This window comes from Schistocerca americana, chromosome 2 (assembly GCF_021461395.2).
Source record: "Schistocerca americana isolate TAMUIC-IGC-003095 chromosome 2, iqSchAmer2.1, whole genome shotgun sequence".
Classification (NCBI taxonomy): Eukaryota; Metazoa; Arthropoda; class Insecta; order Orthoptera; family Acrididae; genus Schistocerca; species Schistocerca americana.
Window position 1 is genome coordinate 431,537,169 of NC_060120.1, and position 21,446 is coordinate 431,558,614.

General features: G+C 39.5%; 1 protein-coding gene across 1 annotated transcript in view; it reads left to right on the top strand.

Moving 5' to 3' along the window:
- Positions 1–21,446, top strand: part of LOC124595734 (juvenile hormone esterase-like) — a 130,739-nt gene that overhangs the window by 101,200 nt on the left and 8,093 nt on the right. The window contains exons 8-9 of the mRNA XM_047134609.1: positions 4,721–4,871; positions 13,437–13,569. Of these exons, the coding sequence (XP_046990565.1) occupies positions 4,721–4,871; positions 13,437–13,569 (284 nt within the window). The remainder of the gene's footprint in view (positions 1–4,720; positions 4,872–13,436; positions 13,570–21,446) is intronic.

Sequence of the window (21,446 nt, forward strand, 5' to 3'; positions counted from 1 at the left end):
CACGGGATACATGCGGACGTGCATTGTCCTGTTGGAACAGCAAGTTCCCTTGCCGGTCTAGGAATGGTAGAACGATGGGTTCGATGACGGTTTGGATGTACCGTGCACTATTCAGTGTCCCCTCGACGATCACCAGTGGTGTACGGCCAGTGTAGGAGATCGCTCCCGACACCATGATGCCGGGTGTTGGCCCTGTGTGCCTCGGTCGTATGCAGTCCTGATTGTGGCGCTCACCTGCACGGCGCCAAACACGCATACGACCATCATTGGCACCAAGGCAGAAGCGACTCTCATCGCTGAAGACGACACGTCTCCATTCGTCCCTCCATTCACGCCTGTTGCGACACCACTGGAGGCGGGCTGCACGATGTTGGGGCGTGAGCGGAAGACGGCCTAACGGTGTGCGGGACCGTAGCCCAGCTTCATGGAGACGGTTGCGAATGGTCCTCGCCGATACCCCAGGAGCAACAGTGTCCCTAATTTGCTGGGAAGTGGCGGTGCGGTCCCCTACGGCACTGCGTAGGATCCTACGGTCTTGGCGTGCATCCGTGCGTCGCTGCGGTCCGGTCCCAGGTCGACGGGCACGTGCACCTTCCGCTGACCACTGGCGACAACATCGATGTACTGTGGAGACCTCACGCCCCATGTGTTGAGCAATTCGGCGGTACGTCCACCCGGCCTCCCGCATGCCCACTATACGCCCTCGCTCAAAGTCCGTCAACTGCACATACGGTTCACGTCCACGCTGTCGCGGCATGCTACCAGTGTTAAAGACTGCGATGGAGCTCCGTATGCCACGGCAAACTGGCTGACACTGACGGCGGCGGTGCACAAATGCTGCACAGCTAGCGCCATTCGACGGCCAACACCGTGGTTCCTGGTGTGTCCGCTGTGCCGTGCGTGTGATCATTGCTTGTACAGCCCTCTCGCAGTGTCCGGAGCAAGTATGGTGGGTCTGACACACCTGTGTCAATGTGTTCTTTTTTCCATTTCCAGGAGTGTGTGTGTATATATATATATATATATATATATATATATATATATATATATATATATATATATATATATATATATAACATTCCACATGGGAAAAATCATATATAAAAACAAAGATGAGGTGACTTACCGAACGAAAGCGCTGGCAGGTCGATAGACGCACAAACAAACACAAACATACACACAAAATTCAAGCTTTCGCAACAAACTGTTGCCTCATCAGGAAAGAGGGAAGGAGAGGGAAAGACGAAAGGAAGTGGGTTTTAAGGGAGAGGGTAAGGAGTCATTCCAATCCCGGGAGCGGAAAGACTTACCTTAGGGGGAAAAAAGGACAGGTATACACTCGGACACACACATCACCTCATCTTTGTTTTTATATATATATATATATATATATATATATATATATATATATATATATCACTCCTCTTGCACAGTCTATTTTTACAAGAAGATGCATAATTTTATGACACAATTAATGCAATGTTAAACTGCCTGCAGCATATTTGTGGGGCATTTTGAACAAATATATAGTTGGTATCAGATATATTCAAAACAATAGTCTAACTAAAGAAAGGCATGCATTTTGGTTAGTGAGACTGTACGTAATTAGCTAAGAAAGTTATGAAGAAGGAAATGGTAAGAAAGACATTACAAAAGTAGTATGAATGGTAAATCCTTTTTTATTCCTGAATAATTTCATTTTCTCCAGTCTTATCATCTCTTCTGCCAACTAAAGAAACAGCTCTTTCTAAACATTTGTGTCATCTTTTCTATGTTCTTATGTGGAATGATAATTTTCGTCATAATTTGACAAGTCTAGACACTGTGAATGTCAAGATAGGATAACTGCAAACCAATCCTTCTGTATGAGGAAAGGTTCATTTTGGTGGAACAGGGAATGCTAAAGGTGCTCATGAATTGAGAGAAAAGATTGCCGCCTGGAGTGGCAGCACGGTCTTAGGCGCTATGTCACGGATTACGCAGCCACTCCTGTTAGAGGTTTGAGTCCTCCCTCGGGCATGGGTGTGTGTATGTGTTGTTTTTAGCATAAGTTAGTCTAAGTTGTGTGTAAGTCTAGGGACCTATGACCTCAGCAGTTTGGTCTCTTAGGAATTCACACACATTTGAACATTTTTGGTTTGGGTTTGACAAATGCCAGAACATTGTCTGCCATCATGTACAGTGCTAACAGTGAAATATGGAGGAGGTGATGTTATAGTGTAGTTAAGATGTGGTCCCTTTATTGTTCTTAAGGAATCACTAAATGCTGTAGGATATGAAGACATTTTACAGCATTGTGTACTGTATCATTAGGGGAACAGCTCATAGACAATGAATGTTTGTATCAACATGACAATGCACCCTCATAAAGTAGCATCTGTGAGGTAATGGTTCATGGACAATAACATTCCTGAAATGGACTGACCTGCCCAGAGTCCCAACCTGAATTTAATGGAACACCTTTGGGGTGAGTTAGAGCATAGACTGCACTCCAGCCCCAGTATCCAACAATACTGTTTTCTCTGGTCTTGGCTCTTGAGGGAGAATGGACTGCCATCTCCACAGACATTCAGACATCTCATTGAAAGTGTCCTCAGCAGAGTTCATGCCATCATGAAAGTGGAGGGTTGACACACCCCACATTATATCGCTAATGGGTGCTGATATACTTTTCATCAGATGGTGTATCTCCACCTATCACTGATAAGCACTTACAGTTTAATGCGACTGCCACCATTTATACTAATAGAGTCCTGGCTGAAAAGTTACACTAATTGTAATACTTTAGTATCACACTTTATTGTATGTTTTAGTCTGTAAATCATTTTATATACAAATGGGGAGTATAATGGAGAAAAAGTCAGCATAGAAAAGTTATGACTTATGTCTAATAATGTGATAACAAATATAGTGTAGAGTAATCAATTCAAATCCATTTCAAATCCAATCAAACCTGTATGGAGACAATATTAGCATAATATGAGATTTCATCATCATGCAACTAATTCCTATAGAGACAAGTTGCACTCAGTCACATAATTAATTTACACATATGAGTTACATACAAAAATTTAACATAAATATTACGTTGCTTGAATGTGAAAATTTTGTCTTACGTACTTCACCACTTACATATAAAAATTTACGCATAAATATAGCACTTGATTCACATTTTTGTTTAAATTATTAGATCAGTTAAAGTATTAATATGAATTATTCAATATTATAGATTTTTAGTGAAGCTCCTATTACCATTTTAAATTTGTCAACTGGCAGCTCTTTTAGACTTTGTGGTAGTTTAAGAAGTACCTTGTCAGTGTGTACAAAATTAATTTCATATAGTTTCATCCAAGGATATTTGTCATATTTTTACATCTGGATTCACAGGCATGGACACATACCATATTTTCTCAGCATGTATGATTATTACAGATACAAATGAAAGGGATGAGTAGAGGACAATGAAACAACCAAATGATGGTAATACACATATGTCTAGAAACTGAAGGTTTACTCACTATGACATATTAAGACCAGGCACATGGGCACCTTGTAACAGAATCCCTAATGATCCAAACTGCAGATATGAATTTGAGGACAAACACATTACAAAATTATTTCATATGGCCACCATTCACATGAAGCCAGGCTTCAGCGTGCCTGACCATCAATGCCTGTACATGTTCAAAACTCCCAGGCATGTTCTGAATGCATTGACAACCATCTGCAATGCACCCCCAGAGTTCGGTCATGCCTTAAAGAGTGCTGGGGAGCACCAAAGCTTTTAAATATCCTAATTCAAAAAAATCCTGTGGGTTTAAGTCTGGAGACCTGGGGTTTGATGATATTGGTAAGGCACATCAAAGATACATGCTAAGTATTCCTACACATTTACATGATAGTGTGCACCATTTTGCATGTATCATGTTCATATCCTTTGACCATAAGGGAAAAAAAAATCAGACATTTGTTCTAATGTTGGTATGACTGCAACTGTGCATACATCATATCATGGAAATACATCATATCATGGAAACCACTGGTTTCTGGACCAATGTTTACTGGGATTATTTGCTTGTTTCATTGTCCTTTGCCTGTAATAGTCAACTACATTGTGTATAAGCATTCTCTTTTATGTAGAGTATAACATGGAAACAATAAGTATTTTCATTCAATTAAGTATTTTGCAAGAAGTTGTGTTTAATAAACCATAACTGCATCTAGTTGAAGTGTTGATGCATAAATAGGCATATAAAAATACTCAGAACATTGCTAATCATTCATACTAATCTGTCTTCAGAGCTAATAGAGTACACATACACACACATACTCCTACAAGGCCTCATTGCTCGAACTGACTACATTGTGCAAGCACTGCACCTTGATGGGCTTTGTAGTGATTATGTCTCAGTAGAAAAAGGATAAAAGACTAAACACAATTTCACTTAATGCACATTCTACAGACACCAAAGACTTGGAAGAAGTTAAGCCATATCTGCTACCTACTGTGACATATTCCACCACTGATTTCATTTGTAGAGACCACCAGCCCTTTTCATTGGCCTAAAAATGACTCCTCACACTTATTGTGTTTATGCTGTAAGCAGTCTATTTGGTTTTGTAGTGTTGCCAGATAGGCATTAGGAACCTATAATTTTAATTTAGTGCATACAATTATAACCTTTAATAAATGTGGAATAATGTGACATTTCCATTGCAGCTGCTGGGTGACAAACAGTTTAATTATGCTGTTGTGAGAGCTGCAACTCTACATTCAGTGCAGAAGTCATGTCCAGTTCACCTGTATCACTTTTCTGCAGATACAGGTCTCAACTATGCTAGGAAACTCTTTGGCATTCCAGATAAACGAGGTAGGGGGAATAACTTTATTTACAACCTGCTGTTACACCTTATTATAATCATTTGGAGACAAAGTATACTCTAAATGAGAGTTTTCTTCCTCACCTTTTACACTTCTAGAAGAAGTAAGCCAAAGCAACTGCATCTTGCTATGTGATATAGCTGAAATCTTTTTATCTTTCATGTATAGTACAACAACACTGGCTAATAATATTCAACAAGCATTTTCATAGTTTCACTTACATGACAACAATAATTATTTTTCTGCATTAACACTTATTGATAGTAGTATCTTCACCATCCTAATCCATACATAAGAAAACAGCTGTCATCAGCAGGAAGTACAAAGAATCAGGAGAATAAATGATAAAATCAAATTATGAAATTAAAAAAGAGTTTGTTATAGGAGAAAAGTAGTTTGTATACGTGAAATACAAATATAATTCTGAGTAACTGAAAATTTCCACCTGCACTTCACTAAATTAGTACAGGAAAAATTATAAATAAATGGCAGAACTGCACCAAAAATAAGCTCCCAATTAGTGTAAGTTCCCAGTTTTTTTACATTGTATTCATTTACTCCAGCTTTTAGACAAATGTTGACCAACATTGTTAAGACCCTTTTTAGCAGCAACGTTGAAAGGCATTAGTCTAGTTGTTCTTGTTGAATGCTAAAAAACACTCCTCTGAGGCCATAAAGTATTTGGCAACTCGAGTTTAGCTATGTATTACATTAAATGTTTACCAAATAAATAGTTGAAGCCTATAGGTCCTTGATTTTCACTTTCTCTTAGCCCTTAGACGGGAAAATATTAATGAAAGAGATGAAAGAAAGTTTCAGAGCAGGGATAAATATGCTGAGTACCAGTATTGTGCCTTACAAACAGCACAGTCCTCTTAGGGTAAAACTGACAAAAATGATAACAAAAGTGTAGTAGAATAATAAATAGTACAATAGCTTACTAAAGATAAAAACTGTGGAAACTATGTCAATACAAGTGAAAGAATTCTTCTGTTTAGTGTATGTGGTAAGTGAAAGTCCTTGGTGAAAGACAAATATTGGAAGGACTAAAGGTAACAACTTACTGTACACTTGAGATGTGTAGCCATCAACAGACATGCAAACAAAATTCAAAATAACTCTAGATTTTATACTAATTCTTCATCAGAACTACTTGAATACCAGTTCACATATACATACACATAAACCTGCACAGAAAGTTGCTTCATTATAAAGGTGGAAATGAGATAGCTGCCTTCCCTTCCTTGTGTTGGTCAGGAAAAAGACACTGTTGTTGTTCCCGCGTAGTGATTTGTGAAGATGAAAAAAATCTGGATTCGAGCAGTGATTAATTACTTTGTTAAGAATGGTATGAAAGCAAAGGACATTCATGCCAATTTCCAGGATACACTGGGGGACTCTGCTCCTTCATATTCAATTGTTGCCAAGTGGACAAAAGAATTAAAATTTGGTTGGGAGAGCTTAGATGATGTCCGCACAATGGTCGGGCAAGACATGTCACTACTCGAGAAAACATTGCAAATGTGCACAAAATGGTCATGGAGGATCACCAATTGAAAGTGCATGAAATTTTTCATGCTTGCCAGATGTCATCTGAAAGAGCATACCACATTTTAACTGAAGAATTAGAAATGAAAAAATTATCTGCAAGATGGGTGCCACGACTGTTGATGCTGGATCAGAAACGCATGAGACAATATTTTAGGTGAAACAAACAAGATTCTTTGTACCTGTTTGTGACCACAGTTGAAACTTCAGTGCATTACTATGCCCCAGAGACAAAACAACAGTCAAAGCAGTGGGAACATGCTGACCCTCCGCCACCAAAGAAAGTAAAGACAATTCCTTCACCGAAAGAGGTCACGGCATTAGTGTTCTGGGATGTGAAGGGGATTTTGTTTGTAGATTATCTTCCCAATGGGCAAACAATTACTGGAAAATACTATGCTAACCTCCTGGACAAATTGCAACAAAATATACGTGAAAATAGGCCAGGTTTAGCAAGGAAGAAAGTCATCTTCCATCAAGACAATGCATGCCTGCACACATGTGCCACCACCATGGCAAGAAACAAGGTATGAATTGTTGCCATACCTGTCTTATTCACCTGATATGGCTCCATCAGACTTTCATCTCTTCCCAAAACTGAAAATTTTTCTTGGAGAATGAATATTCACTTCAAATGAAGAATTGATAGGCCAGAGTTGACAACTATTTTGTAGGCCTGGAGGAAACTCATTTTTGGTATGGGATCAAGGCACTGGAACATCCTTGGACCAAGTGCATAAATCTACAAGGAGATTACATTGAAAAATAAAAAAAAAGTTTCAGTGATGTAATTACTTTTTTTCTATTCTCTTCTGATAACTTTTCAAACCACCCTCTTATGTACAAAACAGGTGATGTATATAGTTAAGAGACCAATGACCATAGCAGTTTGGTCCCTTTAAACCCACATATAGTTAAGAAACTTTTAATTACTGACCTGATTTTCTAAAATTTTAAAGAAAGTAAGTGCTCTAGAGCAGTCTTCTATCATTATAATAATAATATGCATAGTAATCACAATCTGAATACTGTCACTTATCCATTTACTAAATTTTACAAGAATTGATTAACTAATACGAGCACCCAGTATTTTCTGTGACAAATGCAGCAAATTTCTCTAAGTAAATTACAGAATTTTACTAGAGAAACTGAAATGTATGGAGTTAACAGTGGAGCTAACAAATCACTTACGTCATACTGAACAAAAAGAATGAAGAAAGTTATACTACACAATCCAACAACTACAAAAAAGGAATTTTTTAAGACTGTTGTTATTGCAATTCCACAGTGTTTAGTACCAGGTCCACTGTTGTTCTTTGTATTTTTTAATAACATTTCAAGAATAGGTGAGAATCAGTAAGTAAAGCAAAATCTTCCAACTTTTTGGGTGTAGATGAAAATTTAAATTGAAAAAATGCATGTTTTAGAACTTAAACAACTGAGTTCAGCCACTTTCACACATCATCATTCCAAGTTTTGGAGATAAACAAATCAGTAAGTTAATGTAATTTGATTATTTCTATCCAATATAGAATTATCTTTGATGGTAAGTAATCCCCAAGAAGGAAAATTTTCATTACATAAAATCATGTGGTGCTTACACCCAACTGCCTTGTTAAAAAATTAAAAAATGTTTCAAGTGTTAGCTATTCTAGAGTTCAAAGGGCATGATCTAGGAAAGTTCATTGGAACCCTTGCTGTTAACATTGTGTATTAATTACCTGGCAGGCAGTATTAACAGTAACCTCAGACTTCCTGCAGTTGCAAGGGCCGATGAATAGGGAGGGGGGGGGGGGGGGGGCAGGGGCTGTTCCCTGCCTCCTCCTCCGAGAGTTGAAGCTAAATTAAAATCAAATGGTAATTTTTGTAATCAGTGCCAAAGTTATGCACATGAATTTAGAGTCTTGGTCAGTAGATTGAGTCATTTAATTCAGTATTCTGCAAGCCATCTTACTTTGTGTGCCCAAGAGAATGTACTAACTGTGTGGGTGATTTATGCTCTCCCTCTTGTTCAAATTGTGGGTGCCACATATTAGCAAGGCTTCCCAATCTGCCACAGCAGCATGTGCTTTGCCTTTCCCTCAGGGTACTATCTGCTTTGCACCTATTGTTGTCATTGTTACTATTGTTAGACTCCTTGAACAGAACTGAAGAGCATATCCAAAATCTTTGGGCACCTTCACATGACGCCACTGGGAAGTGCGTTTCTGGAGTGCCCAAGCCTTCATACAGTGCAGTACAGTGGAATACATAACAAAACACTTCTGCCAGGCTATACAGTTGAGTGTTTGCAGTTTTGCACTTCAGAATTTTCCTACAATTAGATGTTTGATGTTGATCTTTTCTTCTCTTACTGTGTGAATTGCAACAGCAGAAAATCTTCCTCAACACTCATACTCATTAATAATTGGTTGGAAAACCAATGTGGACAAACTGCTTAATAGAGCTTGCTTTGTTGTATGTCCATAGACGCATCATTATTAACAAATAAAAAGTTGTAGATATGTCTACTATAATGGCAGAAAGAGCAGAAAAGATATGTTTTCTTAAGCACATGTAATATTTAATATAATGACAGTTGTTCTTCTGTGACATAAAGAGATTGAGCAATTAGCATTCACACACTTAAATTACAATTTTGTATGAAAACCAAGAAAAGTGCTCATCAGATAAAAATATGCATAAAGCATACCAAATATCCACTCTATGTCTAGAGAACTAAAATTAAAAATATAAACATGATTGTTTTTGTAAAAAGATCTTCTTTGCCAGATTTTAACAACCCAGTGTAAAAAAAAAAAAAAAAAAAATTACATTCAAAACTATGGCTTTATGCACCTGCAAGTAAGCTTTGAGCTACTGTTAACAATGTAATATTCACTGTTTACATTGTACTTCATTGGGGATATCAGTCTCAAATACATTGTTTTCATAACATAATTAATATTGATATTGCATCTTTATTCCCAATATGTTTGTTTAAAAACAAGTATCATTGTTAATTGTACTAAAAATAAAAATTAGAAAAAAATATTTGAGTATCTATTCAAGGTCTCCCCGGGTTATCTGGATACTTCCCACTAACACTAACCTGTCAGTACTCCGGAGATGGGAACTTGCCCTTCAGTATATCCTCTCTTCTCATTACCCATCAGGCCTCAACCTCCGCCAATTTCAAGCTGCCGCCACTCATACTTCATCTGTCATTCAACAACATCTTTGCCTCTGTACTTCCGCCTCGACTGACATCTCTGCCCCAACTCTTTGCCTTTACAAATGTCTGCTTGTGTCTGTGTATGTGCAGATGGATATGTGTGTGTGTGTGTGTGTGTGTGTGTGTGTGGTGTGTGTGTGTGTGTGTGTGTGTGTGTGTATACCTGTCCTTTTTTCCCCCTAAGGTAAGTCTTTCCGCCCCAAGGATTGGAATCACTCCTTACCCTCTCGCTTAAAACCCACATCCTTTCGTCTTTCCCTCTCCTTCCCTCTTTCCTGATGAAGCAACCATTGGTCGCGAAAGCTTGGGTTTTGTGTGTATGTTTGTGTTTGTTTGTGTGTCTATCGACCTGCCAGCACTTTTGTTTGGTAAGTCACATCATCTTTATATATATATATATATATATATATATATATATATAATGGAAGGAAACATTCCACGTGGGAAAAATTATATATAAAAACAAAGATGAGGTGACTTACCGAACAAAAGCGCTGGCAGGTCGATAGACACACAAACAAACACAAACATACACACAAAATTCAAGCTTTCGCAACAGACTGTTGCCTCATCAGGAAAGGGGGAAGGAGAGGGGAAGACGAAAGGAAGTGGGTTTTAAGGGAGAGGGTAAGGAGTCATTCCAATCCCGGGAGCGGAAAGACTTACCTTAGGGGGAAAAAAGGACAGGTATACACTCGCACACATGCACATATCCATCCACACATACAGACACAAGCAGAGTGTCTGTATGTGTGGATGGATATGTGCGTGTGTGCGAGTGTATACCTGTCCTTTTTTCCCCCTAAGGTAAGTCTTTCCGCTCCCGGGATTGGAATGACTCCTTACCCTCTCCTTTAAAACCCACTTCCTTTCTTCTTCCCCTCTCCTTCCCTATTTCCTGATGAGGTAACAGTTTGTTGTGAAAGCTTGAATTTTGTGTGTATGTTTGTGTTTGTTTGTGTGTCTATCGACCTGCCAGCGCTTTTGTTCGGTAAGTCACCTCATCTTTGTTTTTATATATAATTTTTCCCACGTGGAATGTTTCCTTCCATTATATATATATATATATATATATATATATATATATATATATATATATATATATATATATATATGGCAAAAATGTTACTCAACAAATTAAGTCTTTTAATTTGCTTATCAACTCTGTATTAACAAAAGGCTTATGAGCTTTTTGTTGCTGTGTGTTGACAGTTATATAAAAGAAGTTACTTAGAAAAAGGTTGTGGATGCTACACATTTCAAAAGATTTAAAACATTTTTGTCTAAAAATAAAAAATATTTTTGCAATTGTTTGACATTTTTAAGTATTAAAACAGTAGTTTTTGAAGGTTTTCTCCCATAACTCTCAAGGGGAGGACCCCTGCGACATGTTTCTCTTCTAGGCAAGTGCCCCCACCCACAGAAGTTCATTAATCTATCCCTTTGCAGATGATGAAGATATCTGTAATGAAATACTATCTGAAAAAAGCTGCACAAATATTTTGGCAGTTCTTGATAATTCATACATTATGTCCTGTAAATCTTATCATGAAGGAAGGCCTTCAGTTATATGGGAGGAGTCAAGCTACACATTAATAGGCAGGAACAGTCACAGCTGACTACTTTTGCAACATATACATACAACAAATTATGACTACCACTAAACTATTTGAAATAATAAGTATGGTAATTACTTCTAGATTACTTGTAAGTACGTATTAAGAGAAAAACAGCTACTTTGAGAAAAGCCACAGCTCCTACTCCTATACAACTCAGTTGCTGTTGTTATCTGCTACTGCAAACAAAGCATTTTCGTAATTTTACACACACCACTATGATCTGTCTCTATACTGCAAAGTCAGCATATATCTAATATAGAGTCATGTAAAATTTACATTGTTGTATCCAAATATTTTTTGTGACCAGTTAATGATTTTTTTCCATTTTTATGACTTGCTGAAGAATTTTGTAATAAGACTTACTGCTTGTAGTGCAGTTTCAGGTGTTCATTAGTTCTCATCCTTTGCATTAAACATGGCTTTCTATCCCTAGCTCAAAATATTTGATCCCAGATATTAGCCACACTTTTTCTCATCTTCTACAGTAAATGTCTCTGACCCACAGTAAGGAAAACTGGGTTCATAATATTTTAAGAATATCTTTATGAAATAATTAAGTTTCATCTGCTGAGTGTCTCTGATTAACTTCTTCTCATTTTTAACCATGTAAATTCTCTCTGAATAATGTGATTCAGCAACATTTAAAATTCTTTGAAATTTTCCTTTTCCTTTCTTGGTTAAGCTTTATGGCAGAGAATTTATATTGTACTAATTTTATAACACATGTATCCTGCTTATCAACAAAATGATTATTTTCTGAACATTGATAAGCCCTACGTAAACACAAATAGTTATATTGTTAGAAGGATTGTGTTAATAGTCAAATGCCCGTAATTGTAGTTTCAGTTCTGCTGCATTTCTTGTAAACAAAAATGAAGGAAGACACATACACACACACACACACACACACACACACACACACACACACACACACGTAGAGAGAGAGAGAGAGATGGCTATAGTGGCACTGTGACACTGGCTGTTTATAAATGATTCCCAAGCAGATCAATTGGAGGAAAGTGGCTGTGTTTGGGGGGAGGGGGGCCAGGAAAGAAATATGGTGAGTGGTAGGAGATAAGATGTGCAGGACAAGGAGAAGATATTAGAAATAGGGTAGAGGCAGGCAAGTGGATCACAGTGGGGAGGGAGGCCAGCAAAGAAATATGGTGAGTGGTAGGAGATAAGATGTGCAGGACAAGGAGAAGGTATTAGAAATAGGGTAGAGACAGGCAAGTGGATCACAGTGGGGAGGGGGGCCAGGAAAGAAATATGGTGAGTGGTAGGAGATAAGATGTGCAGGACAAGGAGAAGGTATTAGAAATAGGGTAGAGACAGGCAAGTGGATCACAGTGACAATGACAAAATGAAGACTAAATATTCACAAAACTGAGGATGTTGAGTATCTGAGAGACACTGGGTGGATGTATGGAACAAGTCTTGTAGCTGTGTCCTAAATAGGGGCATACCCATGAGGTACAGAATTTTAAGCTGTGTTAGCATAGAGATGGATCAGTATATTTTGTAGGTTGTGTGGATGGCAGAATACTACTTTGGAGGATGAAGGTAGAATATGGGGTAGAACACCTCCCATTTCAGAACATGATCAGAAGTAAATAAAACTCGCACAGTCCCCTTGGCCTAAAACTTCATGTGTGCTTATTCTTGGTTGCACCCTTTCCATCATGTAGCCCAATCTTTGCTATCATTTACCACCAATGAGTTCCTCCTCTGTACTGAATTGGTTGTACACCAATATCCAAACCCTCTTTTATGAGTATTTAATCCTAATTTTACTGCTGTTGTTGAATGACACATTTCTCCTCTCTCTGGCTTCCTCATTCCTGTGCCACCTACACATACTGTCTTTCCCTGATTGCATAACAACTCCCTCCCACCACCATGAGTTAACATATGCAGTCACTAAAAAATAAGTCATGCATTACAGACAAAAATGTGTACATTTGTGAGGAGAGAGGAATCGCACATAACCTGGTTAAAGAATGTTGTTCACTTGAAAGGTCATGCAACTTTCTATGTTGTTAATATGTTTATGGACCAAACATCAGTCAGCTACAGGAGAATGACTGCATTTCTTCATTTATGATCACTATTTCCTTCCTGCACTTTCTACTGTTGTAATACCCCACATTATTCTTCTTATTCTTTGTTACAGGTGCATGTCACTCTGATGAAACTGCCTACCTCTTCAAAAACAATGCCATGCCAACAGAAGTCAAACCCCATTCTGCAGAAGAAACTGCTATAGCGAGGATGACAAAACTGTGGACAAATTTTGCTAAGACTGGGTAACAGCAAATATTCAGCATTGTTCTCAGTGCTGTAGTTTTATAAATGTCTGTTTAGTTGTTAGTGTATTAATTTATTTATTTGCTATAGAACTGACTTGATTAAAGCTGTTTCCAACTTCAGGTTATGAGTCAAAGGGATTTAGGAAAAAATGGCAAGGTGCAGCTTTTGGAGTGTGTGTTAATTACTGGTAGCTGTTTTCTGACTAATGGCTGCAACATCATTCCGTGACTTTTGAGTCAAGAATGGTGAAGAACTTTCTGGGAAGAGATGACAATATTCTCTGTCTCAAGTTCCAATACCGTGCATGATAAATATTTTAGTTTGTAATGGCAGTTGAAATCAATCAGTGGACAATGATAATAGTGATATGTTTCAGTGTGTTTTAACTTTATGCATGTACTTCTTTGTTTTGGTGCTTGCTTTCAATATGTTCTGGCACTAACTTGCCATGTTTGTAATTTGAGCTTCAGTGTAAACGTATTAAGTTTTCTTGCAAGTGTGGAGCTTATTCTCGCTTGCCATAAGTTCTATTCACTTAAGGCAGATAGCTAAAGTGGTGGCCCTGCTGAAGAACTAGATTGATGACTAACAATACTGATGGTGCTACAATCAAGTTGGAGCCACAGCACCTACCTCAAAATGTAGCTGTACAGTACAACACAGCAGAGGCAAGCTCTTCAAATGAACCTAGAGTCTCTACAGTTCACAGTAGGAACTTTGGAAATGTTAAACTCCCCACCTTCTGGACAAAATCACTGCACCTATGATTCAGGCAGGTAGAGAGCATATTTTTGAACGTGGCATCTTAGCTTCACTTGACAGGTTTCATTGTGTGGTGGCATATTTGGATCAGACGCAAATTATGCAAGCAGAGGACTCGTTAAGTTCACAGAGACATGAGATTCTAAAATTGGTGTTAATCAAAGAGTGATTTTTAACCCCAAAGATCAGATTACATAAACTGTTACAGGAGACACTGACTGGTGACATGTCACTGAAACAGATATTGGAAAAACTAAAATTCACTATAGTGGTCGGCACGAAAATGGGCATCAAGGTCATCCACTGTCTTACAGCATAGCCAGTTTCTTTTTATAGTGATAATTTTAAATGTTCATAAAAATTAAAAAAAAAATTTGGCAACTCTATTTTTAGTATAGAATATGATGGAGTACTTTCCAAAAGAAAATTCTCACTAGCTGCTAGGATAAAAATTAAAACCAATGTTACAAGAAATTTTGGAGGGAAATAATTTTTTACTTCAACCTGAGATAGTAACAGAATCACTAATGTAATTGGACTGAAAAAAATATATGAACATCCTCAAAGTTTACAGATGCATATGTTGTGTCTTTTATTTTGGATGCATAAAAGTATTCTGAGATAAAAAATAAAATATTGTAAGAAGTGTGAAGTAGTGCCAACTGTGTAGTGAAATATGTAGTCGCTGATGAATTTTTGTTCTGCAGGACTGCAAAGAAACTTACTGTGAGAAAGATGTTAAGAAAACTACAGAATTATTTTTGGTAACATTTCAGACATAATTATTGCATTGTATCATGTACAGAGGCAAATTACTTCCACAATATTCCATGCACAGCAGTGCGCGAGTCGTAGGCCATCGCCAAGAGTTTTGTTCGGACGGTTTGCTTTAATATGACTGAGAATATTCCCTACTTCCTGAAAACATTTTACTGGCTGCTAATACATATCCTTCATCACTGTGTCAATCACTCAAAGTGCCAATATATGCTACGCAAGAATAATTGTAGTTATTTTGAAGCCAATATTTTCACTGAAGTCACGCAAAACATTTGTTCGAAAGGTTTTGTGAAACCTAAGTTTATCTAAATTTGCTGTAAGCCTATTATTCTCAGCACACAATATGTGTTCGGTACACAAAAACCTCATTCTTACTGCTGCAATGTCCCTGTCTTGTGTTACAAATTTCATCCATCATTACAGTTTCTGAATTAAAAACCAAGTGGGCAGAGAAGACAGTGCATTGAAGTGACTAGCCAGAATAATCAATTTTATCATGGACATTACCCTGTATTTCTGTAGCCATTGGATACTATCCTCTGTCATACTAAAGTAATACAATTCTATGTTCTAGCTTTTTGTAAAAGTTGTCAAATATCATAGATTTCTATGCTCTTCTTGGAGAATCAGAATAGGTGCTGGGACTGTTCTGATATTACTGCACTGTTTGTATATACATTTGATACAGAAGCACCACAATGTTTTGTCATTTTACGAACTGCATTACCCTTACTATGAAACAGCCAGTAAATCCTTCTCTGAAAAAAGAAGTTAAAATCCAAATGTACAACTAAACTGAATGCAGTAAGATTAAATCCAAATGTAAAGACATTCGATACAGGTTTTTAGGAAAAACTGTTGTTAATTAATGCAGAACTGGCAGTCTTATTTTAATTGACAGTTACATTCAAGTAAACTAATCATCACCACTTGTGATAAATTCATCAGACGTGTACTGTAAGGGAAAAACATTTGCAGCACGTCCTCTATAACTGAAATGAATAGACAAACATTTAAATCAAGTCAGCTTTTTACATAGACAGCACTTACCTAAACTGAAGTATCTTCTGGCTCCATGTCTTCAGATCCACTGTCACTTGTTTTGTCCAGGAGTATCATCACAGATTCCACTAAAGTGTCTCTTAAACCCTGGTTCAAGGAATCAGTTCCTTGCAATGCTTCTGCATGTTTTACCCATGTCTCCCAGTCCTACTTAGTAACATTGTCAAGAGCTTCGTGTGTTAGCTTGTTGACATCAGCAAGTTTGAAAGTAGTATTCCTTTTCACTACATCTCACTTTTCTTGGGGCCATATCAACTCAATGGGATTATATTGGCAGTGACACAGTGGTAGATGTACCACTTGGTGTCCCATTTCATTTCCCAGTTGATCTAATTCGTAAGTCTTTTTGACACCTACGATTTCTTCTTTAGACAGGAGTTCAGCCTTTGTTTCATGGACTGAAAATGAAACATTCTTCCTATTTAACCATTCCATAATATCTGCCTTGCACTAATTTTAATGTGGTAGCTTTTCTATCTGAATGGAGTGGTAGCTGGTGTTATCCATCACAATAATTGACCCTTCTTCCAGTGCAGACAAAAGTCGAATAAACCAATTCTTAAAAACTTCTTGATTCATTTCTGAATGGTAATCGGACTGGCAAGAACTTTTCCCACCACGAAAAACAAGTTTGGCCTCTGGTATGATACCTGTGGTTAATGAACCAGTGTAGGCAATGATTAATCAGCCACCTCTACCAGTAGGCACTTTCAAACAGCCATTTCATTTGGCGTTGTGCCATATATACTTATTGGCGTAGTTCTGTGAAACCCAAGTTTCATCTAAGTACACTACAGGCCTGGTGTCTTCACTAAGCAAAAAGTGCACTGTATGCAAAAACTTTGCTCTTGCTGCTGCAATGTCTCTGCATTCCATTAAGAATTTCCGTCCGTCATTATACTTCTTGCATCAGAAACCAAGGGAGCAGAGAGGACAAAGAACAGAGGTCTCCAAGCCTGAGTAATTAATTTTTTCATAGAGGTCAGCCTGTATTACTCTCCTCTGTTGTAATATCCAAGTACAGTTCTGCACATGAGCTCTTTGTTAAAATCATCAAAGTCGGTTGATTTCTGTTCATGTTCGTATCCCTTTCTTGGAGAATCAAAACACTCATTCATGTCTGGAGATTCTGCCAATGACACAGATTTGCTAATACAACCTACAGCTGACTTGCAGACACCACACGCTTTAGCAGTAATTTTATGAATTTGCGCACAATTTAAGTTATTCCTCGCTTCTTCATTGTCAGCCAGATCAGCAAAAACTTGAGTACATTCAATATGATAATTTTCCATTGTTTATGAATGTCTTTCCTCCGCCCTTTACACACACTGACCAGAGGAGTACTACAAGTAGGCCATTGCTCCTGCATTGTTGTTCACCACTGAACACACATCAAAGAACCTTTCTAAAGACAGTATGACACTGAGATCAGATGTGAACACTCGATATAGCACAGTACCACTGAGCTTTCAGCTGTTCTGAGATACCACACCGCTAACAGTACCTACATGGCAACAAAGCCGAGAGGCGGGCGAATCACAGCCTGCAGCCTCTGATGGCGGCAGGCAGCAGCTGTGACCTTGAGGACTTTACTTTCATGCTGGCCACTATAGCTAACCTGAGTCTTCCTTTCCATTATTATGGCTTAAGGAGCTACCACCAACAATCATCACTGTCTTAGCAGCACACACCAAATTACTTAGATAGTCTTGGCCAACAAAGCTGAAATGGTTACTGAATATACAGAGCATAAGGGTTGTAACATTGCCAAACAGACTGGCATGGCTGAAGGCCCCAAACTGACCATTGTCAGTAAAGGCAGTCAAGGCAGTCCTGACTCAGGTTTAGTGGCATCCCTGCCCCTAAGCAGAGTATAACAAATGATGGAGTGTTCAAGAGAATTACAAACCTGGTGGCACTAAAATGTGATCAAATAGCCACTGTAAATAAAAGGAATCAGGGATAAAGAAAAACTGTCAGTTCAAACTTCATGGTGTTGGTTGCATTGGTGTTTCAGGGGAAATGCATGCCAGTGCATCAGTCCATGCAATTTCCCAAACTATTTTGATAACCCAGAAGGGTGTAGATGGTCATCAATACAAAAAATTTCCCTAGTACTATTACTTTTCTCCTACATCTACCATATCATGTTTCCAGGTGTCACTCACTGCTGTATGTAGGCAATGCATAACATACCTGAGTATGTCACCCAAGAAGGTTTCTGTGGGCTCACCATTCGACGAGCATCAATCAACAGGTTGTGTACCTCTGATGTGTAATGGGATGCATGGGACAGTTTTTATACCACTGGAAGGCATTGACTGCTATGTAATTCAGAGACCTAGAAGAAGACAGTGCATAACATTTATGGATGGATTTGAAAACTATAGTTTTGAGGAGCTGCAGCTGGCAGGTAGGAGGTAACCGACAAAACTTTTTGGCATTGCATACACAACTGAGAAGTAGCCTTGCTGGTTATTTGTGATGGTCAACACATCTGGAACAATGCTTTTGCTAGACATGGGTTCTGACTGCAGTGTGTTACCAGCTATAAGTTTCGCAGGCAATGGTTCCATGGTTCAGATCATTCTAATGATGGCAAATAGTTCCAGAACTGAGATCGTAGGAAGAAAAGTTTTGACACTTGATCTTGGGCTACAGCACACATTCACATGACCATTCCTCATGGCAAAAGTGAAAGAACCAATTTTTGGGAGCCGATTTTTTGCAATTCTTCTGACTGGCTCCAGACTTGTCTTCTGACTGACTCCTGGAATTGGCTTGATTGGCACAAGTTTCCAGCAGATGTGATGCAGTACTGCGAGAATTTCCAGAGATTGTAAATATAAGGAAACTGGAAACTGCTTGCAAGCATGACACTCAACACTATGTTTGGACTTCACCTGGACCTCCTGTAATGGCCTGCCCATGTATGCTTACACTAAAAAGGTTCACTGCAGCTAAGGATGACATAAGCTGACAGATTACTGAAGGCATCTATACTCAGTGCACATCACCCGTCCAACTAGTTAAAAACAAAAAAAAAAAAAGAAAGAAAAAAAAAATTGTGCATGTGTGGGGATTACAGAGTCCTAAATTCCTGTACTGTTCCTGGTAAATATCTGTTACCTCAGGTGGCAGACTGCAACAATGCCATAGCAGGAGTGAGAGTTTTCAGCATTATCAACTGCCACAAGGCATATGCACAGATTCTGGTCCCTGGTCACAAAGGGTGACAGGAAGAAGGCTGCTGTCACTACTCCATTTGGTTTGTTCCATTTCAACTTTATGACCTTTGGTCTTACAAATGCCACACAATCATGGAGAAGGTTTATTCACCAGGTTCTTAGAGGACTTCCATTCCGTTTTTGCTAGATGGATAATGTTCTTGTCTTCTATGGGAATACGGAATAACATAACCAAAAATCCCTTTTCCAGAGGCTTAAGAAGTTTGAGGGGTAATCAAGCAGATCTAGCATCGCTCCATCAATGTTGCATAGCAGACTTCATGGCACAATACTCCACAGACATTAGACTCATAAGCAACATGAATAATGTTGTGGATGATTATTTATCACAGCTTCACCAGTGTCAAGGCAGTCTGCTGGGAGAAAATAGTGGTTGATCAGAAGGAAGACTTTCAGTTGGCTCAGTTATTGGCTAATCAGTCTTACGGTTTGATATTTTATAAAGCGAAGGTGAAAGAGCTGGAAGTTACCATTATGGTGTGATACATCACAGGATATATTACATCATTGTATTCCACCAAGTCACAGAAAAGAACTTTTTGCACCTTTCATAATTTAGCACACCTGGAGGCTTCAACTAAACTGCTGGAAAAATTGTTCATATGGTCCAGAGTTAGAAAGGATTCCCACTACTGAACTCAATGTTGTTTACAGTGTCAGAAGAGTAAGGTTGGCAGACACTTTGCATGTGTCTAGGGTAACGTTCGCTGAACCTACAGCCTGTTTTACGCACCTACATATTGATTTCATGGGAGCTCTTCCATGTTCCTACATGTTGATTGTCGTGGATTGGTTTACCCACTGGCCAGAAGCATTCCCTATTTCCAATATTTCAGGAGACACTGTGGCTACAACACTATTGGCAGGCTGGTGTGCTTGCTGTAGTGTACTGCAAGTGAATATGTGTGACTGTGGAAGACAATTCAAGGCTTATATACACTCCTGGAAATGGAAAAAAGAACACATTGACACCGGTGTGTCAGACCCACCATACTTGCTCCGGACACTGCGAGAGGGCTGTACAAGCAATGATCACACGCACGGCACAGCGGACACACCAGGAACCGCGGTGTTGGCCGTCGAATGGCGCTAGCTGCGCAGCATTTGTGCACCGCCGCCGTCAGCGTCAGCCAGTTTGCCGTGGCATACGGAGCTCCATCGCAGTCTTTAACACTGGTAGCATGCCGCGACAGCGTGGACGTGAACCGTATGTGCAGTTGACGGACTTTGAGCGAAGGCGTATAGTGGGCATGCGGGAGGCCGGGTGGACATACCGCCGAATTGCTCAACACGTGGGGCGTGAGGTCTCCACAGTACATCGATGTTGTCGCCAGTGGTCGGCGGAAGGTGCACGTGCCCGTCGACCTGGGACCGGACCGCAGCGACGCACGGATGCACGCCAAGACCGTAGGATCCTATACGCAGTGCCGTAGGGGACCGCACCGCCACTTCCCAGCAAATTAGGGACACTGTTGCTCCTGGGGTATCGGCGAGGACCATTCGCAACCGTCTCCATGAAGCTGGGATACGGTCCCGCCCACCGTTAGGCCGTCTTCCGCTCACGCCCCAACATCGTGCAGCCCGCCTCCAGTGGTGTCGTGACAGGCGTGAATGGAGGGACGAATGGAGACGTGTCATCTTCAGCGATGAGAGTCGCTTCTGCCTTGGTGCCAATGATGGTCGTATGCTTGTTTGGTGCCGTGCAGGTGAGCGCCACAATCAGGACTGCATACGACCGAGGCACACAGGGCCAACACCCGGCATCATGGTGTTGGGAGCGATCTCCTACACTGGCCGTACACCACTGGTGATCATCGAGGGGACACTGAATAGTGCACGGTACATCCAAACCGTCATCGAACCCATCGTTCTACCATTCCTAGACCGGCAAGGGAACTTGCTGTTCCAACAGGACAATGCACGTCCGCATGTATCCCGTGCCACCCAACGTGCTCTAGAAGGTGTAAGTCAACTACCCTGGCCAGCAAGATCTCCGGATCTGTCCCCCATTGAGCATG